Below are 27,401 nucleotides of genomic sequence, written 5' to 3' on the forward strand. Positions count from 1 at the left end.
TAGAACTACGTTAATACAGCATTACACCATCTATGTCTCTCTCCTAAGTGCGGGTATCAGCCATAGTGTGTTTGACTGCTGCTGGTTAGGGGTATTGATTTGGTTAGAGAAATGGCGTATAGATGCAGGTCCCTGCAGTGCCAGCTGGTTGTGAATCTAATGCAGTGTGAGACTTTTAATGACATCACCCACACACATTTGCCAGGCAACAAACATAATTTTAACTCTAGTTTGTGCGTTCTTAATTGAGGTTAATATCAGACGTTAGGCTTATGTAAGTGCATTGACTTGTTTTTCTGGAAGGGTGCTGAAACCTGAGGAGCTTTGGCATCGATCACCATCTGCCCTTCCCCATAAGACTCTCTCAGCTTTGTTCAGTCCATCCTCAGTCCATCCACTTTCCCTTTTCAAGACAAAATTAATTCAAAATTAGAGTTATTCATCATATTTACATTCTTAATACATTGTGAATGATTAATCTGACTCTGTTTTGGTATAACGCCCACTTTTTTACTAACTAGTTAATTACTGATCTATAAAATCTAGTCCCGTCCTACATTTAGTACACACTCTACATTTAGTTTTAAAAGCAATTTAGTTATAAAGCAATATTCCAGGGTGAATAAAAACAAGCTTTTAGTAATGCACTTACAATTATTTTTATCATTATTATGTTTTAATTAAAATAAAGAATTTATTAAAAAAAGTCCCACATTTCTGCTTTAAATTTTTTTTTGTATAATTGCCCCATATACTTATTTCATATAATTGCATTATTGTACGTATACTTTTTATTGTATTTTTTGCAAACTGAAAGATGCCTAAATTATTTCCTGTTGTAACAACCTCAATTATTTATTTATTTCTAATCTAAAATATACCTTCAAATTCACTGTTAATTTCAATATTACAGTCATAAACATATGGTGTATTTGCCATTAAATATATCTGCAATATAGAGTTTTTTGTTTCTGCAACCACCAATCTATATATATATATATAGTAACACGTTTCAGAAATTATGGCCTGGCTAGCAGTCAAGTCTTCATCCAGTCTAGGGTGAACATATGGCCCAACTAATAGATGGAACACACCATTAACAGCATAGCAAAAGGTCATGCTGAATCATGCATTGTAGACATGAGAAGCATTTGCTCTGACTGATATCTGTGAATATTGAATTTTTGTGTATAATTGCTCTTACCTGGTTCATTCAGTCACCCGTTTCAGGTTGCAGTATAGATTTATGGTAATGTTTTACAGTGCTACACCAGATATTATTTTCTGGTAAAATATTTAAAATATTTTTCTTTCTTTTTTCTTCTTTTTTTGTAAAGGACTGCTTGATCCTAGAAAAGAATGATTTCCACCACCCAGTGTGCTCATTCCAAGATGACTTCCAAGAGTTTGAGATGATCGATGATGAAGATGATGAGGAAGAAGAAGAGGATGCAGATCCTGATGCCCCTCCCTCACCATCAGAATCTCCTCCCCCCTCTCCTACTCTGGGCACCTTGAAGAGCCGCCCAACCACTCTAAACCTGACTGAGGCAGTTTCACAGGTACCTCTAACTCACACCTGAATATATATATATATATATATATATATATATATATATATCTACAAACCCGATTCCAAAAAAGTTGGGACACTGTACAAATTGTGAATAAAAACAGAATACAATGATGTGGAAGTTTCAAATTTCAATATTTTATTCAGAATGCAACATAGATGACATATCAAATGTTTAAACTGAGAAAATGTATCATTTTAAGGTGAAAAAAAAGATTTGATTTTAAATTTCATGGCATCAACACATCTAAAAAAAATTGGGACAAGGCCATGTTTATCACTGTGTGGCATCCCCTCTTCTTTTTATAACAGTCTGCAAACGTCTGGGGACTGAGGAGACAAGTTGCTCAAGTTTAGGAATAGGAATGTTTTCCAACTCTTGTATAATACAGGCTTCTAGTTGCTCAACTGTCTTAGGTTTTCTTTGTCGCATCTTCCTCTTTATGATGTGCCAAATGTGTTCTATGGATGAAAGATCTGGACTGCAGGCTGACCATTTCAGTACCCGGATCCTTCTACGCAGCCATGTTGTTGTAATTGATGCAGTATTTGGTCTGGCATTGTCATGTTGGAAAATGCAAGTACTTCCCTGAAAGAGACGACATCTGGATGGGAGCATATGTTGTTCTAGAACTTGGATATACCTTTCAGCATTGATGGTGCCTTTCCAGATGTGTAAGCTGCCCATGCCACACACACTCATGCAACCACATACCGTCAGAGATGCAGGCTTCTGAACTGAGCGCTGATAACAACTTGGGTTGTCCTTGTCCTCTTTAGTCCAGATGACATGGCGTCCCAGTTTTCCAAAAAGAACCTTAAATTTCGATTCGTCTGACTACAGAACAGTTTTCCACTTTGCCACAGTCCATTTTAAATGAGCCTTGGCCCAGAGAAAATGCCTGCGCTTCTGGATCATGTTTAGATATGGCTTCTCTTAGAGTTTTAGCCGGCAACGGCGAATGGCACGGTGGATTGTGTTCACCGACAATGGTTTCTGGAAGTATTCCTGAGCCCATGTTGTGATTTCCATTTAAGTAGCATTCCTGTATGTGATGCAGTGCCGTCTAAGGGCCCGAAGATCAAGGGCATCCAGTATGGTTTTCCGGCCTTGACCCTTACGCACAGAGATTATTCCAGGTTCTCTGAATCTTTGGATGATATTATGCACTGAAGATGATGATAACTTCAAACTCTTTGCAATTTTTCTCTGAGAAAATCCTTTCTGATTTTTCTCCACTATTTTTCGCTGCAGCATTGGGGGAATTGGTGATCCTCTGCCCATCTTGACTTCTGAGAGACACTGCCACTCTGAGAGGCTCTTTTTATACCCAATCATGTTGCCAACTGACCTAATAAGTTGCAAATTTGTCCTCCAGCTGTTCCTTATATGTACATTTAACTTTTCCGGCCTCTTATTGCTACCTGTCCCAACTTTTTTGGAATGTGTAGCTCTCATGAAATCCAAAATGAGCCAATATTTGGCATGACATTTCAAAATGTCTCATTTTCAACATTTGATATATTCACAATATTCTATTGTAAATAAAATATAAGTTTATGAGATTTGTAAATTATTCCATTCCTTTTTACTCACAATTTGTACAGTGTCTCAACTTTTTTGGAATCGGGTTTGTGTGTGTGTGTGTGTGTGTGTGTGTGTGTGTGTGTGTGTGTGTATATATATATAATGTATTTAAACTCCTCTTTTGGTCCTAATCTCAGGACTCCCTGAACAACAACAGCAACGTGTCACCACGAAAGGCAAGCTGGCAGGATTCTCTTCAAAACCCGACTTCACAGGGTAATTGTTTGTTCATATATTGTATATGTAACAATAATATAAAATAATCCGAAACAGAATTCCAAAATAGATTCCAAGATTCCAAAAACATATGAACAGCTTAAAAAAAAGCGCTACTGCGCTTCAGGCATCCCATGTTTGAATCCTGACTTGAGGACCTTTCCAAACCTGCCCCCTTCTTTCTCTCCCATTTCGCTTCCTGTCATGTCTGATCTGTCCTATATCACAATAAAGGCAAAAATAAATCTTAAAAAAAAACTATTCGTACAATTATTGCATCAGAATGTCACTGATCACATTCTATTGGTTAATATCTATTCTTGATATTTCTGTAGCTATAAATGTAGCCGACTGTTAATAATTTTACTCAACATTTTAGGTTGTTTTTCTCCAAACCACTCTTGCCTTGAGGATGGTTCCCATGTAACTATTACATGCCTGGGGGCTCCAGATACCACCGGCTCTACCAATGGTACACCCTCAAACCCACCAGGACATTGTGGTCTTCATCAGTCACCTGGCAGGCCACTGCTGTACGACTTTGAAGGCAACAGACGAGAGCAACCAGAATACGGTAAGAAGTCTGATCGTGTTGATAATGGCTAATCAAATTAATATATAATACAACCATAATAATGGTTATATTCGATGCCTCCAACTACATTTTTTATTTTGTCCTTTCCTTGTCAACTTATCTCAATTCCCCTCCATATCTCTTTTTCTTTCTATATCTTTCTCATCTTCCAAACCAGGCTCCTTTGGTCAACATAACTCATCAAGTGGGTCTGAGGTGAATGTGGTGAAACCTGATGTTGAGGAATCCACTCTAAGTGAGCTTGTTCCCTCAGTGGATGACTGCACTTCCCAGTGCTCCGACACTGAGGTTGACCATGACCTGAATGGTCATGCCAAACGTCGACCTTGCCGCTCTCGACCCAATGACACTTATACTGTGACCACAGAGACTGCTGATGACCCAGAGCTGGAAAATGATGGCACCAGTAGGTGTCTGTCCTCAACTGCACCTCTTGGTAATGATGCTGAGACTCCGCTATCGGATGAGGACCTGGACAAAGAGTTTGACATTGACTTCATGAGTAATGATACCTATGATCAAACCTGCAAGGAAGCTGAGGCCTCTTCTTACATTGAGTTCCCCTGCATTGAACAAGCTGAGTCCATTTCTGTCTCTAGCTATGTGTCGTCCAGTCGATCAGATGTGCTTGATGCTATGGATGAACCTCGAAACATGCATCTGGGTCAACCTGCTGCTGCAAATGACACAACTTCTCCTTCTTCTGATCCAGGTATTGCTGATATGAATGCAAAACGCTATGCAGAGTCAGACCGCCACAGTGATGACCTTAGCTCTCCTGGATCAGACTCTGATATTGAAGGGGAACTTGAGGCTGCATTTGCATGTGATCCACTTGCTAGTAACATGATTTCCTCCATCTCGGAGACAGAGCTGGACCTGACCAGTGAATCTAGCAGTGGGCGTTCCTCGCACCTCACCAATTCCATTGAAGAAGCCAGCTCCCCAACCTCAGACCAAGAACTGGACCAGGAGCTGGACCCTGAGCAGGACAGTGGTATTGTAGGTCTAAAAGCTTCTCTTCTTCTAGGCCAACCTGACCCAATTAAACAAGAACCTTCACCAGGTCTAGATCCCAGCCCAGACATGTTACAACTAGATGATGGCCAAGCTCTGATGGGCCTGCAGAATGTAGACGATGAACAGGTTTATGAGCACCAGGCTGATCCAGATGAGACTCTTCCCCCTGCCGTCCCCTGTGAGGATAGTGGCTCTCAGCAGCTGTTGTTGAAGATTGAGCCTGACCACAGTCTCGAGAGCTTCAAACCCTCCTTCTATTTGCCCATTGGCCCCAAACTCATGCCCTCTGTGGACGAGTATGATGGTAACAGCGAGGGAGAATCAGAGTCAGAGTCAGAGGACGAACTCAGTGAAAACTCTGATTCTCCTTGGCTTCTCAGCAACCTGGTCAACAGGATGATTTCAGAAGGCTCCTACCCAATCAGTTGCCCAGAAGAGTGCCTCAAACACTCAGCCTCCATCTCTGACACCATCTCACCCTCATCAGACCTGGAAACAGATACTTTCAATGAGATGGATTGCTGCAATTCACAAAAGCAGAAATCTGAAGAAAAGTCAAAAGGGGTTCCCTCTGAAAAATCAGAGATGAGGCTGAATGAAGAGAAAGAGAGTGAAGCCAGCTATGTATCTGAAGAGGGACTGAAGGAAAGCAAGAGAACAGACTCTTGTCTGTACATGAGCAAACACATATATGGCAACGCTACACCTGTCTTTACAGAGGGATTTGAAACGAGGGCAAAGAATTATGAATCGGAGGACTTCCCATCCCAAAACTCATTGAAAAACAAGAAGAAAGAAGAAGAGGAGGAGCCAAATAATGACTTGATGATGGAGAGAATGAAGGAGCTGGAATCTCCCAGCTTGAGCGAGAGCATAATCAGCGACAAGGATGAGGGACGGGAGACACGGGTCAATCAGCTCACTTTGCAGCGAATCACAGAAGTCAAAAACAGCCTTACACTGGACATTCCAACATCACAGACCAATCACTGTTTCAGTCTTACATACTCGACAGATAATGATGAAAATGAGCAAGATACCTCCCCTTTTCTGGAGGATCTTCACACGGTACCTTCACCCTTTGAAAATGAGGCTTACTTGGACAGCTCCCCACCTATTGACGAGAGTGTGCGAGAGTTGAGGAACACAACTTCCGACCGGCCCATTGATGACTCCTTGGCATATGATTCAATGAAGTACACCCTAGTGGTGGATGAAAACACAACCCTTGAGCTGGTGAGCCTAAAGCGCTGTACTTCTGTTCTCAGTGAGGACAGTGATGGACTCTCTACTATCTGTGATGAAGAAGTTGTTGATGAAGATGAAGACATTTATGGACAGGGCCAGATGGTAGGAGGCATGAGACCAGATTTGCTGTTAAGCTCCTCTGAAGAAGACTCCTCCCCCGAGGCAGATTTACCTTTCTCAAAGAAGTTCCTCAATGTGTTTGTCAACAGCACATCACGGTCCTCCAGTAAGTGAAATTTAACATTGTGCACAATAGAGTTAAGGGATAGTTCACCCAAAAATCTGTCATCATTTTCTCACCTTCCTTTAATTCCAAACCTGTACTCAAAATGAGATGATTTTAAAAATGTTTTCAAGTGTTTTTTTTTTTTTTTTTTTTTTTTTTGTCCATACAAAGAAAGTCAAGTGGGGTCCAGTGTTGTTTTGGACCCCATTAACTTTAAATGTATGGAATGATCCATTGATTTTGATTTATTTGAAAGATTTATTAATGCCACAAATACATCATTTGTTATTGTTTACTCTCTTGATTTAAACTAATATGACTAATAAAGCAACATTTTTAAAGCTACTGTAAAGTTTTAATACACAAATATGCACAAGGAGGAAATGGAAACTAAATTGTTGTATATTACTGACAAAACTACCAAATTTAATTGACTCCCATTCACAGATCCTTTCTGGGGTCTTTTAGTTCAGTTTTAGAGATTTAGATGATTATTTTACATAATTTAGGAGCCCGTCTCGCTGAACAGGAAAGATTAATAATTAATAATCCTAATGAGATGAGATCAGAAGATTAAGGATTTTGTATGACCTGCTTCTAAATGAGTTTTGCAGTACTCTGTGTCACACATACATGTGCACACTCAGAGAATCTACCTTGGGGCTTATATCTCAGTATACAGTGACATAATGCATCTGCATTATGTGTGTTTCAGGCACAGAGTCCTTTGGGCTTTTCTCGTGCACTATAAATGGAGAAGAAAGAGATCAGACTCACAGAGCAGTCTTCAGGTGAGCAATGCTGCCAACACTATAACCTAAAAACACCTACAGTAGCTCTAATCAAAAAGCTCCAGTCTGGTTTAATGTCCAATCATAAACCCTTAATGAAATCTTCTTTTATAATATCTGTTAAAAAGTTAATTGACTGCTTATAATATCTATTGCAAGCAATGCAAATGCAAGTTTTATTGCCCGTGCTGCAGGTTCATCCCACGACATGCAGATGAGCTGGAGTTAGACGTTGATGATCCATTATTCGTTGAGGAAGAGGAGGATGATTACTGGTACCGTGGGTACAACATGCGCACAGGGGCCAGAGGAATTTTCCCAGCGTACTATGCCCACGAGGTTGTTGGCCAAACAAAAGACCTGTGTGTTTCCATAGCAATGAAGAGGAACCCTGCTTGGATGGAAAGCTTCCGAGTGCAGTTCCTGGGTTCAGTGGAAGTTCCTTATCACCAAGGCAATGGCATCCTGTGTGCTGCCATGCAGAAGGTACCATAGACAGCAAATGTATCAGTTTGTGCTGTTATTGTGTGAGACTTAATGAATGCACAATGTTACACCATATGATGCAAACAGGAACTAATAGGTTAGTTTTAGTGCGGTCAAAATTAGTGCGTTAATGCATGTGATTCATTTTTTTCCAGTTTAACATCGTTAAAAAAATTTAACACAGCGCTAGGGATTGGCACCCCACTCACAACTGCTGCTTCTGTCTCTTTTTTCTTGAAAAAGAATTGCATTTATTTAGATGCAGAACGTCTTTATGACCACAACAGACGTACACTCCATCTTCCCCTCAGTACCAGGCGCTAATCATGAGCACAAGGTGATGAGGGAGTAGAACAACAGTGAACTGCGGTCAGATGAGATGTTGTCAGGCTATACAGTGTCAGTGAAAATTAATTTTCCTGTCCTGTCAACCATTATACTGTGCTAGTAGCATGTGCTCTACAATTGCACGCACAAATTTGCCAGAGCACTCTATATCATTTCATATCAAAGCACAAAAGAAACTTAGAGCATGCAATGTCGTTATGTCATCAGTTAAATCATGAAATTACCAAAAAAGGCAAATAAAAGCTGCCTTAAACTGTGCATGTATGTAAATATTTGTTAAATATGAGCAAAATAGGAATCGTGTCAGATCCACATGTTCATCAGCGGCAGCTCTTAAAGTAATAGCAGCCAAAATAACCTAATAAACCTGCTGCTGTGATGTCTGTTCATAAAAAGAACCAAAGAAAAAAGAGGAAATCAATAACTTCTGTAGCATTTTCTACTTGCTGAAGGACATAGGTTCAAAATATGACATTTATTATAATGGGCTAATGTTAAGCTTGTTTTAAGTTTACTTAAATTACATGCTGTTATTTTTGCAAGTCTACTTGTTAAAACTGATAGCTCTCAATTATACTGTATATAGTTAAATCAATAGTTAACTATTAGGGGGTCAAAATTGTTTTCAGTAGTATTGGTATCAGTGATACTCCCATTCAGTCACAAAAAAGATGCAACTTAAAAAATGTTTAGAAATATACTGTCTCTGTAATTAATTTGAAGATTGCATGTGAAATTATTAGATGGGATTAATCATGATTAATTTCAGAAATAATGTGTGATTAATTGGTTCATTTTGGTTAAATTTGATTGACAGCACTAGTTTGTTTGTATTTCAGATCGCTATGGCAAGGAAGAGGACGGTGCATCTTCATCCCCCATCTATTTGTGAGCTGGAAATAAGCCTGCAGGGTGTGAAACTAGTCATGAGTTTGGATGACGAGTACGACCTTTCAGGGGAGGTAAGAGAGAGAGAAAACTTAAAGAGTGGTCTCTGATAAATGTGGTTTAAAAAAGCTAGTATAATGCGCTAGTATGTACAATTCATGTGACTATAGACCTTTTTGTATTTATTTACTTTTATGTATTGTTTGGCTATTGAGTCTTCATCTCATGTAAATGAATTAGATTTTTATTTTATTTTTTTACTAAAAATAAATACTATTATATGTGCATGACTTTTAATTAGAAAAAATATTTAATACATAGATACTTAGTATACATTATGAGAATATCTTAATTTTAGTATTTTGCTTGGATTTTGATATTTGTAATTATTCCTCCTCTCATTTATTTTCATAGTTTGACAGATGTAGTCACTTCTTCCAAATGAAAAACATCTCCTTCTGTGGATGTCATCCTAAAAACAACTGGTAAATACACACACATTCATTACCACTTTCTATTTCTTTTCCTAAACCCCAAAACAAGTCTTTATGCATTTTACCAAATGAAACCTTGTCGCTCTCTCTGTGTGTCTCTTTGTAGTTATTTTGGTTTCATTACCAAGCACCCGATGCTGAACAGGTTTGCATGTCACGTCTTTGTCTCTCAGGACGCCATGAGACATGTAGCTGAGTGTGTGGGGTGAGTTTAATACACGTCACAAAAACATTCACAAGAAACTTTTGAGACTGAGAATTTCGAGCCAAGGTGAAAAGAAGAGAGGAGAAGGGACGTAAATACGGGTGATCGATCTCTGCTCCATTATCAGAGCAGACTGCTGTGTGAATTATCAAAGCTTCTCTCTTTTGGAGAAGACAGGAGACCTGAGTTATGGGCCCCAGCAGGAGGCAGCAAGCTCTGCCACATTGCATAATATAACTTTACGAACATATACTATATGATAGCCTTTTCATATAGCACAGAAATGAAGGGGGAAAAGTCGTTTTGATGACAATACTTTGTTTTCATCATGTTAATTACACAAGAGAAAACGCACAAGTGCACATAACAAGAGAGAAGCTCATCAACCTACGCACTTGTTCAGACTTACAGCTTTAGTTTTATGTAGAGTTGAAATTATTTTGCACTCTTTATGCAACCAGAAAATCATCCTGTGCAGTTAGCTGGTATACTGTGTGCTGGGCTTGATGTGGACTTACCTAGACCTGTATTTAAATCCTGGTTTATTGTGAACAAATCGGTATATAGTCACACGTGTATGTTCGGATACGTACTGAATGTCTCTGTGTGCTTGTTTCAGACGGGCATTCCAGGAGTACTACCAGGAGCACTTAGAATACGCCTGTCCTACCGAAGATATCTACCTTGAGTAAAGGAGAAAAGAGTAACCATGGCAACTGCTGTCCCTCATGACAGATGTCTGTTCCTGGGCTTGGCCACTACGAGGCGTCTGGCAGCCTCCTCAAATGTAACATAGGCCTCATCTCTTTATTCTCTTCCTCAGTTTCTCTTGTTCTCTCGACATGAACTGAGCTGAATACTTTACATATAGGCTCTTAGTGGTCTGTCTATTTATTTAAATGTTTATCAGTTAATTTAATCTTGTCAATGAGATGGATTGCTTGTTTATTTAACTTTTCTACTATATAATTAGGGATATGGTTTTGGGGTGGTTACATCGGTTTAATATATATATATATATATATATATATATATATATATATATATATATATATATATATATATATATATAGTACTGGTGTAGAAAAGGCAAAATATGACTTCACATGTTTGATTGCATGGCTTTGAGGGTTATGCTCACAAACACACATGGGAGATTTAACAATGTTTAAAAGCAAAAGGCGATCAGAGGTTTGAATCTGAAGACCAGGATTTTTTGTAAATATGTATTTGTCCGATTCTGATACAATGCTGTACTGGGTTTGTACTAAAGAGGACAGGGCAGTAGGACGTGACCTGGAATCGTCGATGGGTCTACAGATTGTCTGTTCCCATGTAGTAGAAGGCTTACTGTAATTTTACCGCAATGTAAATACTGTACAAATAGAGATGACTGTAGGTGAATACAGATGCTACAATACATCACAGTATGCAAATATCCTGCGCCATCTGTCTGCGAATGAAAAAAATGGGACGGATTGCAGGTCGGCAGGCTGGGTGTAGATGGATCTAGAGATGTTCGGTGAGTCTCATCAAGTCACATCTGGAGCATATTTGACCCCAAAATCACAATAAACTTTTAAGAAATGATATTTTGTGGAAAGATGATTCTTGACATTACTTTCATATCAATGTTTGACACCCACAATTACTGTAATTCATCCAGATGTTTCAGTTTTTGTGTATAATTTTCATTATTTGCATTGCCATTGTGACATTTCCATCATAGTTAAACACCTACAGTTATTGTAATGCATCCAGATGTTTAGTTCTGGGTTTATTTGTAGTTGGTTTTCATTGATGGTTCTCAGTAATACAGTTATGAAAATCATCCTAACGATATTTTTTATTTTAAAACGTCGGCATGCAATTAGGGCTGTGCTACAAATATTACCATTATATATAAATAACTTATGATTGTATCATTCATATCTATATTTATTCATATAATTAATAATAATAATGGAGAGGGAGGTGAGGGAATGTGCTATATTGTCATGAAACAATCAAAAAATAGGCTTTATCTGCATGCACAATAAAATTGATATATTTTCCATTTAATTTTGGGGTAAAATATTACTCAGATATCGACTTTGTGTGATTCATCCGGTTGGCTATGATATAGCACAGTCCTTTGGGGATTCAGTCATATAATATTTCTCCAGCTCTCAAACCTGACAGCTTACCATAGTCTGCTGTCTTGTATGATCTTCAGGTTGCATTGAAACTTTTAAGCCATGCTTTCAACATTTGCAGGTAGATATTTCAGAGGAATGTAATACTTGTAGACTGTAAGCATACTGAATGCAGGAGTATTTTACCAGTGGACTGGACAATTTACTTCTCAGTTAATTTGCAGGACAAATGCTGCTTCATATTACACCACTAAAGAATAAAATACCCTTATTCAGTCCTGTGAAGCCATGAATAAGTGAATGTCATTTATGTAGATGCCATGTGATTATATAATAAGCTCAGGACATTGGAAAACAATCCTTGTGCATTGTTTTGTCTCTCTGAGTCAGTCACAGATGCTGATCGATAAATGCGGTTGTTCAGCTCTCTTAATTCTAACTAGCCCTTGTCCTGACCTTGACCTGCACTGCTGAGACTAAACAGAGCAGATCTCCGTGCTGGCTTCATACAGTAATGACCTACAATAACATTTACCTGATGAATGCAATCCAGGGCCATGCAACAGCTCACAATCAGAATCATGATGTGAAGACATTCAGGTAATATTACAGGAAAATGTGTGTAGTTCTATTTAAAAATGGCTTGATGTATCCGAGATGCTATATCTGGTACATGGATAGGTCTAAATTATGAAGAGATGGCATATATACGACAGTTTTTTCATCACATCCTGTCAGGTAATTTCCTGTTTTATTATCTAGAAATGAATGGCTGCGTTTGGAATGAAGTGGAATATTAGCATACTGCATACTACATACTGTGTAAACCTCATTACATTACAGAAATCCTTCTTAAGATTTATCAGTCTGTCAAAATAATAAATCAAGGAGATGACAAAGACCACAGCTGATATTTCATGTACTAAATCCTGCATTGAGGAATTCAGCATCCTGTTCTTTGTGTGTTTTTTATATTGCACATTTTGGCAAAACATCTGAATTTTTCATGCACACTGCTCTGGGGTATACTAGTATGCATAGTATGGTAGTATGCTATTTTGAACACAGCCCAACGTTCCCTGCACACGTGACACACGCTCCAGCAGCCTGAAATCTGTGTCCATGGTTACCCATTCATTTGTGACAGTGATACTCTTACGGAAGGAGATTTATGTTTTAAATGTGTCTTGTTTTTGGTTAGATTGCTGTAAATATTTTAGAGTCAGGATCACCATGCTGTGTCCTTTCTGTTGAGTATGTTATTAAGATTACTATGTAAATGTAAAAGAAATAAGATATTAATAATGTTGACGATAGCAATCTTACAACCAAAAGCCAACTGTGATGGGGTGAAAAGATATAAATAGCTTTGAATTAGTATTTGTATCTTTCCTTTATCTGCTTTACATCAGTATACATCTGTTGTTGGATGTGTGGTCACCATGTGCGGAATAACATGCAATCGCTGAGGTTCTAACAATCAGACCTTCATTCACAAACAGACATGTTTCGAATGCACAAAAAAAATCATCCATCATTGAACTGAATGGGTCAAATCAGCAATTTTGTCTCATTTATGAACAAATATAAATCAGTGCTCTAAATCCTTAGTTATGACTGTTACATGACATTTTTATTGTGTGTTCATACAGTAAATGAATATCTTAAATATTTTAGCCTTCACTTAAACAATTTGTATTGACAAATTGGCTGTGAAACCCCTAACACATTCAAGCAGAGCATCTAATACTTCTTGATCACTTAAGCTTGGGTAGCTGAAATACAATTACAAGAAATACAAAGTTCTGGACTAAAACGTACATAATTCAGTCCTTCACTGTATAACGGAAACAGCTTCAGTATGACAAAACTATGTATCTTGTATCTTTAAAAATGACAACTTGTAAAGAAAAAAGGAAAAACATGAAAAAAAAAAAAAATCTCACTGCTTTGTCATGGATTTGGTCTTATGAATAAAATACTATATGCTTGATGTCACCAAAGTGTTTCTGAGCAGTGTTATTTTAGATACCATTACAGTATTTTATTTTAAAATATTTTTAAATGTGTTGCCATTCAGTTAGTTCAGCCTTGTATACTGTAAGTATTACAAGGAGGAATAAAATATATCAAGTCCATAGTTCTTTTACTTCCTTTTATTTCTAAATATCACTCCATAATACTGATATTGAATGAATCTCAAGACAGTACGACATAAACATTCATACATTTGTGCTTAACAATACACCATTTACAGCCTATAATTGTATCAGTGAACTAGTCAGAGTCACATTTTGGTCTTCAAATTGAGAGATAACACTGTAACTGTAACACTTTTTTTAGCATTCATACAATCATTCCATGCACTAATTGGAGTATTTGTAGATGAAAAAGCAGCAGGATCAACTACATTTTTTATTAACTCTTTTCATTTGTTTTCCTTCATCAAAGAACCTAAACTGAACAAGATTCTGAAAAGTTCAGCGTTTTCCTCGCAAGAAAATCAAGTAAACCTAATCGTTCTTTCGGAGTGCTTGTGAACTGGAATTTCATGTTCTTGTGATGGTGCTGGGATTTGGCAGTGTGCTTCCATTAAAGTGCAGGAGTGCAGTGGCAGCATTCAGGTTTAGGGGTGCAATTAGGAATGCAGCAGGGCTCGAGTGCAGAGTCTATCCCTTTGGCAATCTCACTTTCACCAAACACCATTGAAGCCTCAAAGTGCTCCTTGATGGCCTGGATTTGCTTGAGCACAGAGTCCCATTCGGAACTGTTAAGGTTATAGTATTCTGAGGGGTCCGCCTCCAAGTTATATAGTATAGGAGGATCATGATTCAGGAGGGGAAGTGATGAGCAGTTGCTGTCTGGGGTGCCTCGACTGTGATTTGCACCTGAGTTAAGGGGGGAAAGACAAAACACAAATAAACAAGAAGGAGAGGTAGGGAAGGTGAGGTTTATATAGAGTCCAAGAAATGGTGAAATTACCCCGTGTATAGTAATGTGCCTTGAAATTTTTCCATCTCACTGCAAACACGCCATGCTTTTGACTTGGATAAGTCGGGTAGTAAAAGATGGTCTGTCTTTCACTCTGAAACAATGACATTTTGGCCCTTTTTGGAGGAGTACATGCAGTTTCAGGTTTATTTGTCACTTACATATCTTTACAGAGGTAGAGAAAAAAAAATCATAAAAAGTTAGACAGTAGTGCAACAGAGTAGAGCAAAGGCTCAAAACACGTTTTTTAAAGCGCAGGCTCATAGTCAGTGTTTGTTCAGGGTAAAATAGTAATTACATAAAATAAATAATTCCAGAAATATTTGGTACAATTTCTTTAACCCTTTGAAATGGTTATGCATAGTGTCTCCAAAATCAATAATGGAACAATACACTATAAAACAACAGATTCTGTGATGCTATGGTCAAAGGAATATGTCTGATAGATGTATACGGAGGTTAACTTCAGACTGAAAGCAAGAATGATTCCTGTATGCATAGAGCAATACCTAAATATAAATATACATTACTGTACAAAAGTTTGGGGTCAGTAAGATTTAGTTTTTTTTTAAAGATTTTATTTTGTTCAGCAAGGACAGCAAATAGATAGACATTTAAGATGTGTGTGTGTGTGTGTGTGTGTATATATATATATATTATATATATAAAAAAATCTGCATATTAGAATAATTTCTGAATGATCCGGTGTCACTGAAGACTGGAGTAATGATGCTGAAAATAAGCTTTGATCACAGGAATAAATTACATTTTATAATGTATAAATAGAAAAATAATATTTCACAATATTAACATTTTTTCCTGTATTAAAATTTTTTAAATAAATGTAGCCTTGGTGAACAAAACACGATTGTAAAAATCACGTTTCAGTAATTCGTACTGACCTCAAACTTGTGAAAAATAATGAATGTATGAACTGTAAGTGTTTATGTAAATATTTCACCTTTGATAATTGTTCTCTTACCGGTCTGTGATTCAACAGGATGTTTGTCATGTCGAACCCGTCCAGTTGAACATCAGGTAATGCAGCTCCAGCCAGTCGGGCAAAGGTGGGCAGAATATCCAAAGAGCTGGCCAGAGCACTGGTCACACCTTTGAATGATGGGAACATATAAATTAAATCGGTTTCATAAAAACATTGTAAATTTCTTGTTGCTGGATTCAGACGCAGGACTGTTCAACTCTTAGCACCTGGTTGGATGGATCCAGGCCAGTATGCGATGGCCGGCTCTCTCATTCCTCCTTCATAAGTGGTGCCTTTACCACATTTCAACAGTCCTGCGTTTCCCCCATGAGACTTCCGCATGAGATCTGGTCTGCGAACGCACACAAATATAGATGTTAAGGCAAATGGAAAAAAGTAAAGCTTGGACTAAGGAGAAACACTTACCCGTTGTCACCAGTGAAGAAGATGAGAGTGTTGTTGATCACCCCCGTCTCCTCCAGAGTTTGCAGAATCTTCCCCACAGTGCCATCAAACTCCATCAGAGCGTCACCGAATGGACCACGAGGAGACTTCCCTGCATAGTCTGCACCTGCATACTGAGGGTAGTGTGTGTGCTGGAGAGACAGAGACCAGGCAAAGAGTCATTAAGTACATACTCTGAGTGCGTTTATAAGAGATCGTAACACTTTAGTCAAAGTACATTTTGTAAATCTTTCAAGAAAGACCTACTATGAGGCTTAACATGATCGAAATCTTTAGAAAATCAGTGTGATTTCAACTTTTGGTTTTAATTGTATTTATTTAAATTTAAAATGGGGGAAAAAAAATATTATTCTTTATCATTTATTTTAATTATTCAAATCATTATTTATTAGTCTTAATTACTTAGTTAATTATTATTCAATTCATAATTATTTTCATGTTCATTCTCAGTGAAGAACTACACTACCCACAATCCTCTGACTCAGAAAAGTCACTGTTACCAAGGAAATGGGGATATAATAACTTATATATTTGTATATTTTAATATTTTGCAATAAACAAATAATTTATGAATAAAATATAATATATATGTTTGATATAACATACATCTATATAATAAAATATATATATATTTTTTCAGATCACCATACTGTATATAACAATTATATATTTATAGTCAGGAATTGTGTGTGTGTACACACATATATACATATATACATACATATACATATATATATAGACACAATCCTTGACTATAAATCTATAGTTTTATATTATCTTTTTTCTTTAGTTTTAATTAAATTAAAACATACGCAATGCTTCATGGAATATCTTCATAAAATTATTTAAAAATTATAATTTAAGTTAATAGCACTTTTTTTCTTTTTGACTTTCTCAAATCATTATTTAAAGCATTTTTGCCCAAAGTCGGAATTTCTTAAAAATAAACAGTTTACATACTTCTTTCTTTCAATAATGAGAATTCTAAAAAAAACATTATCCAGAATCCTATTCAAACTCCTTTAGAGACATGTAAGCAATTGCATAAAACATTACAAAAATGATTTGCTTAAGATTGTAGTTTTGACTCACATGTGAAGGATAGTACAGGAAGAACGGCTGGTTATTTTGGACCGCATCATTGATGAACTGAGAGGCAAATTCGCTGTATTCCTTCTCAAGCTGCAGGAAGCCTGCAGGCTGCCGCTTGATATTCTCATTACTCAGGAGAGGTACAGTTACAACACCCTGATCACAGAAGCCACTGCACTTCACATCCGGAGGGAAACACACAAGATTCTTACAGGGACCCTTTGAAAGAGAGAGAGCAACAAATATAATCCAATGAAACTGCATTACAAATATATATTAGAATAATGCTATGCAATTTCCTTTTGGTGAAAAAACTGAATATTTCAAGCAAACATAATGACCTGGTCGTGTGAGTATGGGATACCGAGATAACTGTCAAACCCCTGTCGGGTGGGCAGGTAAATGCCATTTGGCCCGACGCCCAGGTGCCATTTGCCCACTATGGCTGTAGCATAACCCTGAGATTTAAGCACCTCTGCGACAGTGGTCTCGCTGAGCGGGAGACCCCCATTAGAGCCTGGATAGAGCACACCAGGATAAATCCCGGATCGAGTCTGATAGCGACCCGTTAACAAGGCTGCCCTGTGCCAAAAACAGTATGCAAAAAAGAATGCTGTGCATTAGTATAATAACTTGTCAGGATGAGGGAGAATTGTAATCAGGCTGATGTTGCTTCATTCATCATAAGAGAAATGGAAGGTCAAGCTTAACATAAACCATTTTTTTTTTAATTTGGTCATAGTATTTCTAGCATACAGAAAATAAATATGCTGTGCTTAATATACATTTTGAATACTGCAGAAAAAGTAGGCCTATTAGTAGGATGCTTATGATAGTTTCCAACCAAAGTCGATGAATATTACCCTGTATTCTGGCGCCATCTTCTGTGCAAGACACTAAACGATCAATTATGGATTATGTAAAGTCGGTGATTATATAGCTTACCAATTTGGCAATAAATCAAGGTACAATGTTTTTCTGATATATATATATATATAGATATATATATATATATATATATATATATATATATATATATATATATATATATATATATATATATATAAAAAAGAAAATGAGCAACAAGAAAAAAAAATTATAATATAATATAATAATATATATATATGAATTTTCAGCATCATTACTCCAGCCTTCAGTGTCACATGTAACATCCAGTCTATCACATGATCATTTAGAAATCATTCTAATATTCTGATTTATTATGAGTGTTGGAAACAGTTCTGCTGTCTAATATATTTGATGAATAAAAGGTTAAAAAGAACTGCATTTATTCAAAAAAAAAAAAAATCTAAATATATATATTCTAATAATATATTTTCTTTACTAATCACTTTTTATCAATTTAACACATCCTTGCTGAATAAAAGTATTGATTTTATTTAAAAAAAAGAAAAAAAAATTACTGACCCCAAATTACTGACCAGTAGTGTATATTGTTATTACAAAATATTTAAATTTTAAAAACATAGCTTCTTTTTTTTTTTTTTTTTTTACTTTTTATTCATCAAAGTATCCTAAAAAAGTATCACATGTTCTGAAAAAATATTAAGCAGCAGAACTGTTTCCAACTTTGATAATGAATCATCATATAGAATGATTTCTAAAGGATCATGTGATAATGATCGTAAAAATTCAGCTTTGCATCACAGAAATAAATGATAATTTAAAGTATAATAAATTTAAAAACAGTTATTTTAAATTGTAATAATATATCACAATAAAGAAAGAAACTTCTTTCAAAAACATTAAAAATAGTAGCCTAATGTTTCCAAACTTTTGGTCTGTGATGTGTATATATATATATATATATATATATATATATATATATATATATATATATATATATATATATATATATATATATATATATGAGATCATGTGCATCTCGTCGCTCCATTTGAAAGCAGGTGATGGGGATTTAATCACGGAACCGGTTTTACCGACGAGAAGCACATGATCATATCGTTCGATATATTGTCCGGCCTTAAATAATACAATATATTACATCTATAAGAGATCTAATCAATAAATAAATCAAGGAAAAAAACGGCCCGCCTTAAACTACTACATATAAACTAAAAATAATAATTTAAAAACGATTTTAGAATTATTATTTACAATTTCATAAAAACAAATATTACAAATAAAAAATTGGAAGGTGATTCAAAAACTCTCAAAAGCAGGTGTACAAATGAATGCATAAATAAATGAAAGTATACTGTTAATAGGCTGGATAACAGGTGGATTGGGTGTTACCTTTCTCAAGAAACAAATATGAAGGATTTGGTTTTACCTGGAGGGGCTGCACACGGGGCTCGTGACATAGAAGTCGGTAAACCGCAGTCCGCCCGCTGCCAATCGATCTAAATTCAGGGTGAGGGAGCTGGGGTGTCCGAAACACCCCAGATCACCGTAACCCAAGTCATCGGCGAACAGCAGCACAAAGTTCGGCAGCGATGCGCGAGCACACTGAGCTGCGATCAGTGCAAACAACACAATTACTCTCATTAAATCCATAAAATCTGTACTATTTATAAAAACGTTATTGAAAGTTCCTGCTCAGTTCATTGCTGCCAGACTCCGAGGCGCAGATGGCGTGACTGCAGTCATTCACATCCCGCTAAAATGAAAGTCTTCTTCTTGAAGATTTTAAAGGTGGTTGGCATAGGCCTACAACTTCAAGCCACCTGTTGGTTAGGAGTGTGGGCCAAGTTCGCTAATTCCTTTTCCTGATCCCACTGACACCTATATTATTGTATCTAGATCAGTCATTTTCAAATAAAGCATTACAAAATTAATACATTCCTCATATGAGTTCCTCTGCAATATGTTTATTAAGTCAAACTTCATCTTAATTATTTTCTGATTACAAAGCAACATTCTTCTTTCACTATACAATGTGTTCCACTGTTTCCTCTTCATCACAATAGTCACATTTTCCTGTCTGGTGTTGCCTTATTTTATTCAAGGTACTATTAAGTGCTGTATGTCCAAATCTAAGTCTAGATATATAATTGATTCTTCCTTTCTGTTTCTCCTTGTCATTCTACATTTACCTACATTTCTTTGGATGTAATAAAACCATCTCCTTGTTCTTTCTTCCTCCCATTGTTTCTGCCATCTCATTTTTACAAGTTTAAATAATTGTTGCATGTGAATTATAATATTTTCTTTGCCTTTTTACATTCTCCTTTCTTTATTTGAGCAACAACATTCTTCAAAACATCTCAGTTTGAGTTCCACTGAAACGAACTTCATCAGCAGCAGGATGATGATGAGTAGGCCTAAATATTAATATTATTATTATCCATATTTGTGCGAGCTATGCCTCAGTTTAATGTGGGAAGAAATTGTATCATTAAAAATCAGTAACAAAAACGAATAACTAAAATATTTGGGCATTCATGCAAATATAACCCTTACCATTGAAAAATGGTATTAAAAAGGGGATCATTTAAAATGGTATATTTTTTGTATTAAAGAAATTAAATCGTTTTTGAGAAATACAGTGGGTCCAAAAATTTTAGACCCTATCGTAAAATACCTTTATTTTGCATTCTTTATACAAATTTTGTTATTATGATTATATCATCAATATTATAAGAATAATTTTAGTGAAAAATCTAATTAATATTTAATAATGATTTCAATATTTCTTAGTATTTTATTAGACCATAATCACCTTTTGCTTTAATAAAAGCAGCATTCAAAATTATATGAAGGAAATATATGGTAATAATGTTTCTAAGAGCGTGGAGTTGATGATCTCAAAGTCTATGGTCACAGTGTTTTTGACACCGTTATTTAATTCATTCATTGATTGAATTCTGTTAGGTTTTTTGTATAAATGTTATGTTTGACCAACCAATGGCAGGTGATCAGTCTGAAATAATCTTTGTGGTTTTGGGGTATCTGCAGTCTTCTGTGGATATGACTGTCAACAAGGGTTGCTCCTGCTTTGTGTTGATGCACATGGGACTCATAAACTGTATTTTGAGAGCAAATGTGCAATCTCATTAGAAATGGCCATCTGTTTGCAGTTCAGCTCTCTACCACTGTATGTCACTGTTTCATAAGCTCACTGTAGTCTGAGCACACTGGAGCTGCAATCTGATGGCTTCGATCATTATTAATATCTCATCATAGAGGCAGTGAGAGCAGGGCTGCAGTGTCCGGCCACCGTCCTTTACATCACCCTGTGCCTGCTTTGCGTGTGATACAACGTGACAATCAGCCAATTAAAGCAATGGGGATAAAATAGATTGCTCCACTAGCTGGAGGAGGTGAACGTCAGTGTAGATTTTCAGGGAGAGAAGGGAATCTAGCATGCTCTGCATTTGAATTGCACTGCCTTCACAGTTCACTCATACAGAAGTGAGAGATGGGAGGTGAGACGACACACTTACCTGAAGAGGATTTCAGTGCAGGAGTAAGAAATATTACAAAATCAATATGCTTGAATTATGATGCCAAAAAAATATATATATATTTGTCAGACTTGAGGAATTAATTAACATAATGGTCTCTGTTCAAAGCATCTCATGAATACTAAGATTTATTATGCATGAACCCTCACTCTTTTGAGAACACTAGATCAGTGTTTCTCAAGGGGCCCGGGGTCCACTACAGATTCTCAGTTAATTTCCAAAGGGGCTGTAGGATGATTTAAAAGTATTAAAATTGATACATTATTATCTATATAATAATCAAATTCAAATTAATCTCTAATAATATGAAATTAACATGCTAAAAACACAACATCTTTCTTATTTCCATTAATATCCATTGATTTTATTGAAGAACATACAGTACTTAACTTCTAGGGTCACAGATTCATGATTAATTCATTTAATATATCAATGTTTTTGGGGCTAAGGGCCTTTGAATATTGTGTTGGACAACAGAGGGATTTCAAGTGGAAAAGGTTGAAAACCACTGCACTGAATGGTTCAATTAAAACTGAATCAAATAATAAATCACCCTTCATTGCCAACCTTTAGACTTACTGAGGAGAGTTCTACTGTTGCTTTTCAGTATTCAGATGTCTTTTGGTTGTTGCGGAGATCCTTGGATTTAAATTGGAGGAACCTGAGAAATAGAGACCAGAATATCATTACCATCTACCACTGTGAAGGTCTTAGCAATAGGATTGTGTACCATTGCAATTCCTGAATCTAAGTAGCAGACAGGATGCAGAATTTAAATTTGATTTAGACTGTAAAGACATATTCAAAGAAACTTATATGCCTTTTTAACAAGAAATGAAAAGTTAGTCAAAATCTAATAACTATATTGAAACTAAAGATAATATAAAAAAAAAAATCTTTTTTTAAAGAAGTCTATTTCAAGATGTCTTAATGCCCCAAATCTGCATTTTTTTTTAACCAAAAATACAGTAAAAGCAGTAATATTGTGAAATATTATTACAAATTAGAATAGATGTTTTGTATTTGAATTTATCTTAAAATGTAATTTATTCCTGTGATGCAAAGCTGAATTTTAGTGTCATTACTCCAGTCTTCTGTCAAATATTCCTTCAGAAATCATTCGTATATGCTGATTTGCTGCTCAATAAATATTTCTTATTAGCACAGCCTGCTTAATATATTTTTGAGAAAACTATGATACTATGATATATTTCTTATTGTTTAATGAACAGAAAGCTCAGAAGAACAGCATTTATTTGACACGCTTGCAGGCCCGGATTGGCTAATCGGGAGCACCGGGAAAATTCCCGGTGAGCCGGTATGTTTTTTTGGCTCCGAGGGCCGTTGACAACGGCCCGTTGTTGTCATGGCACTGGTTAAAAAAAAAAAAAAAAAATTATATATATATATATATATATATATATATATATATATATATATATATAAATTTATATTATATTATTATTATTTTACCGCAGCCCCACTCTTTTTATTTATTATTTTACCACCGTCCCACTATTTTTTATTTAATATTTTCTCGCAGAGTGCAGCCTGCAAGATAATGATTACGTGATTATCTGTTGACTCCCTGGCCCCGCCCCCAACACGTCACCTTGCAAGTTGCTCAAAATATAAAAAAAAGTGAGATAAAAATGGATAACAGAAAGCGCAAATGCGGCGCTGAAAAGTCCAGAATAAATAAGAAGAAAGCTTTGGAAACTGACGCGGACAAATGTTCTAAGCTGAGCACATTCTTCTTCTTAAAAAACAAACAAACAAACAAACGGAGACGACGAGGCCGGTAAGTAAGCTAACGTTAGGTAGTTAGGAGCAGTTCAAGATGCTAGCGACATTGCAAAACAAACGTTGTTTGCAAACCACCGCTCATGTATCAAACTTTTTCTTGTAGCTCTTCAGCAGCAGCCATCTCTAGTCCAGTTTGCTGCTAACAGTGAAGAGCAAGGACCAGTAACGTTACCAAGCTCCAGTCATGAGCCTAACACACCAGAATGGGCAGGTAAGGATTGTCATTCAGAAGAACTAATAGTAATGAAGAGCCCTGCTCAATGAAAAATGCCCTGAGATAATTAATGAAACCTGATGATTCAGCAATACATTAATGAAACTGAGATGATATTGTCATTAGAAAGTGCAATACATTGTATTTTAATCTTTATTTTTTATTTTGTTTTATATATTTGTTTTTATTAGATTTTTTTTCTTTATTTCAATGTTTGGATATTTATGAATACTAAATCTTAAAGAAAAGAGATTTTTACACTATCCAGTCATTTACTGTTCTAATAAATCTTAGGCTATTGTTTTTGCACTGAATTGGAAATGATGATGTTTTTAAAAATACAATGAATTACAAGGCTGTAGGGAATTATATTCTGAGGTTTTAATTACATTATTTTAATATAGTCAGTTGTGAACTAAAGTGGGCCGAACTAAGGCGTGAAACTCCAGGGCTGAAAAGGAGTCCCAATCCGGCCCTGCACGCTTATGTGATTTGTGTTTCTGCATTAAATGTGAGGGGAGTGTTATGTGACCCTCCACTCCTGCTCATAGTGCTCAGGGATCTGCGCATTGATAAATTGTTTTGATTCACCATTCACTTTCACATGCCCATTCAGAGATGACCTACATTCAGTTTGGCGCGAGTGTGTGTGGTATTAGAGTAATGAATTCAGGTGTAGAGAAAATGAGAAACTGTGAGATGCTCTAAAATGTCTCCCTTTTGCCCTCTGTTGAAATATTCTCTCTCTTTCTCTTTTGCATGCCTGTTCGCTTCCATCCCAAGCTGTTTTATTATTTTTTATTCATCATCTCCAGAAAAGACAATTATCTTTGCCCCAGTGACTGGCGGCCATGTTAGATGACTTTAACTGAGTCTGGCTGGGTTCCTGCTGGCGGTGGACGAGCAGGCCCTTACATCACGCCTGCATCGCCACCGATACATTTGGCATGCCGCATTGATTTTTCAGGACATTAAATCCTGGCCGCAGTGTACAGTCAGCTTGGATACCTGAGGAAAAGGATACTATCTCATCATCTCACCATATTACGTAGCCAAACCTCGGCCACTTGACTTCTTTCCTTCCAGGTCGTCTTTTGATCTCTGATTCCGTGTTAATGAGTTTAAGTAATTGTGAGTAGAGAAAACCTGACCTTTTAGATTTGCTTTAAGTACTAAAATATGCCATTCCAAAGAAAGTCTTCATATTTCACCAATGCAGGAAGTGAAGATTTTGTAAAGATCAAAGATCAGCTGATGGTAATTTTCTGTAATAAGTCCATGTCTGGTACTTCAGCAGCCATTTGTATTGTGTGTGAGTGATTTAAAGATACTTTAGAGAGTATCCTGCAGACAGATGCTCATTAGTCTCGCAGAGCCAGGCTTTGACTATCAGCATAATGTCTGGTGCACTTTGCAGATTTAGTCTGGCCAAGAAGTGCCCACTTAAGAATCTGACTTGCATGTAAAATGATCAACCACAGTTTGTTTTTATTTATTTACACGTAACTTATAAGCAGGTAAATTTGAAATTGATGATGTATGGTACTGTAAATAGGACGGTAGTGTCTGCAAGTGATTGATTTATGGACACCCTTTATTTATAAAAAAAATAAAAATAATAACAATTAACCTTAAATACACTAGGCAAGTCAATTAAGAAGTTATAATTTTCAACAACAGTCAGACATTGTGTGGCAAAATTGTGGAAATGACGTTTTCCATCTTAATTTTTTTTTTCATTTATCAATTTAAATATCTTATACATTTGTCTTTTTTTTCTGTACAAGCATTATAAGCAATGAGCTCTTAAGTGTCACGCAGACATATAGATAGACAGATAGATCTATATATATATATATATATATATATATATATATATATATATATATGTATGTGTGTATAATCTGTCTATATTATCTATATATAGATATATGTTATCTAATATAGTATTATGTCCATATTGTCTGTATATATAAAACATTTATTAGATATTATATGTAATATAATATAGATATAGATAATATATGTAATGTAATATCTAATAAATTATATATATATATATATATATATATATATATATGAATATTGATTAGATTTTTTAATTGTTAAATAATTCAGATCATATAATTTTTAATTGAATTTTTTTAAATCAATTTAATTATTAAAATAACTGTGTAAAAATCTGTATATATATATATATATATATTAGGGGTGTAACGGTACGTGTATTCGTACCGGACCATTTCGGTACAGGGCTTTCGGTACGGTGCACGTGTGTACCGAATGACCGAATGCAATATTTTGTGTGCTGAACATATACATTTTCGTGTTTCCAAATGAACATATTAAGTGGCGGAAGTCTCCGCGTTCAGCGCAAACGCGCTTTTTTGTGTCTTTACACACCAGAATCGTGCCTGACGCTAGCGCGCTGCTGCTCCTTTTGTAGGTGACATAGAGGGAGGCCGCCGACAGACCAGGATCTTGTCTTCACGACAGCAATATCTATACTTCATGTTGAGCATAAATATAAAGCCTACTGATAAAGGACACCGTCAACAGTATTGACGGAAAAATAGACGATGTTTGACAGGTGCAATATGCCAGTGTGTCACCGGCCTAAGGTTTTCAAAAGGCATCACGTGAGTGTGAACATCAATACAACTAGGAAAAAAGCTGGGATCGGTAATGCTGCACTGTAATCATAGTTATTTATTTTTCCTTATATTTTATTATATGATATTGGTTTGAGACTGAGAGTATTTTATTTAGTGGAGAACTTTGCAGCAGTATTTTATTTCCTATTCTTTTTTTATTTTATATATATATTATTAAAAAGTATTTAAAAAAAGTGTAAACAAATTGTTAAAAGAAAGTTTATAGTAATAAACAACCTGCAGTTTAATGTTTGCATTTCTTTCCCTTACTGTACCGAAAATGAACTGAACCGAGGTACGTACCGAACCGTGATTTTTGCGTATTTACACCCCTAATATATATATATTAGTGCTGTCAATCGATTAAAAACTTTAACTAGATTAATCACACATTTGTTTCTGTGATTAATTGCAATTAATCGCAATAAAAAAAGAAATGTTTTTGTACGTTTTTAATATATTTTTTAATGTAATAATTTCACAGTTAAATTTAAATACTTGTTTAAATGACATCTTTTTATGAATGAAGGCCAGTATTACTGATATTAATACAGCTACTGATTTTTTTTTTTTTTAACATTTATTATTAGGCTTCAAAAATATAACAGTTTTTAATTTAAGTAAACTTAAAACAATGCTAACATAAACCCATAATAAATGTCATGTTTACTCCTGCCCTTCCTGTCTTAACAGTTAGGAAATTTAATAAAGTTATATACAGTCTGCACTGCATAAACTATAAATTAAATAGTTAATCCTTATTAAAGCTACAAAAGTTATTTAGTCAAGAGCAGCGAGTCATTTTCTCTATTCCTTTTGTTCTTTAACTTTACCGACAGGAAGCTTTATTGGCTGCTGTCCCTTTAAGAGCAGACAGACACGCGGATCTCACCGTTTATATACTGTCTATGGATCTCGCCTCATTCTCTCACAACT

At 35.9% G+C, this 27,401-nt stretch overlaps 2 protein-coding genes across 4 annotated transcripts in view; one reads left to right on the plus strand and one right to left on the minus strand.

Moving 5' to 3' along the window:
* Positions 1–10,713, plus strand: part of LOC132156316 (C-Jun-amino-terminal kinase-interacting protein 2-like) — a 51,915-nt gene extending 41,202 nt beyond the window's left edge. For all 3 annotated transcript variants that reach the window (XM_059565279.1, XM_059565278.1, XM_059565277.1), the window contains exons 3-12: positions 1,338–1,562; positions 3,299–3,377; positions 3,757–3,951; positions 4,130–6,466; positions 7,182–7,257; positions 7,452–7,743; positions 8,931–9,053; positions 9,394–9,464; positions 9,580–9,678; positions 10,298–10,713. In XM_059565279.1, coding sequence (XP_059421262.1) covers positions 1,413–1,562; positions 3,299–3,377; positions 3,757–3,951; positions 4,130–6,466; positions 7,182–7,257; positions 7,452–7,743; positions 8,931–9,053; positions 9,394–9,464; positions 9,580–9,678; positions 10,298–10,370 — 3,495 coding nt within the window. In that variant the 5' untranslated portion in view covers positions 1,338–1,412 and the 3' untranslated portion in view covers positions 10,371–10,713. The remainder of the gene's footprint in view (positions 1–1,337; positions 1,563–3,298; positions 3,378–3,756; positions 3,952–4,129; positions 6,467–7,181; positions 7,258–7,451; positions 7,744–8,930; positions 9,054–9,393; positions 9,465–9,579; positions 9,679–10,297) is intronic.
* Positions 10,714–13,999: 3,286 nt separating this feature from the next.
* On the minus strand, positions 14,000–19,881 carry LOC132155721 (arylsulfatase A-like). The gene is made up of 8 exons (XM_059564436.1): positions 19,658–19,881; positions 17,685–17,925; positions 17,344–17,562; positions 16,213–16,382; positions 16,014–16,138; positions 15,787–15,914; positions 14,796–14,898; positions 14,000–14,701 (listed from the first exon to the last, which is right to left on the minus strand). The coding sequence occupies exons 1-8, from the start codon at positions 19,879–19,881 to the stop codon at positions 14,406–14,408; spliced, it is 1,506 nt and encodes a 501-aa protein (XP_059420419.1). The 3' UTR covers positions 14,000–14,405.
* Positions 19,882–27,401: the final 7,520 nt, after the last annotated feature.

Source organism: Carassius carassius, chromosome 13, assembly GCF_963082965.1.
Source record: "Carassius carassius chromosome 13, fCarCar2.1, whole genome shotgun sequence".
Classification (NCBI taxonomy): Eukaryota; Metazoa; Chordata; class Actinopteri; order Cypriniformes; family Cyprinidae; genus Carassius; species Carassius carassius.

What these genes read in the sequence shown, in the direction of transcription:
- LOC132155721 (XM_059564436.1), bottom strand. Translation starts at nt 19,881, where the DNA reads ATGGATTTAATGAGAGTAATTGTGTTGTTTGCACTGATCGCAGCTCAG. An exon ending in CCCGTGTGCAGCCCCTCCAG is followed by an intron (nt 17,926 to 19,657) that starts GTAAAACCAAAT and finishes TTTTTGGCACAG; the next exon opens with GGCAGCCTTGTTAACGGGTC. An exon ending in TCCTGTTGAATCACAGACCG is followed by an intron (nt 14,899 to 15,786) that starts GTAAGAGAACAA and finishes TCATTGTTTCAG; the next exon opens with AGTGAAAGACAGACCATCTT.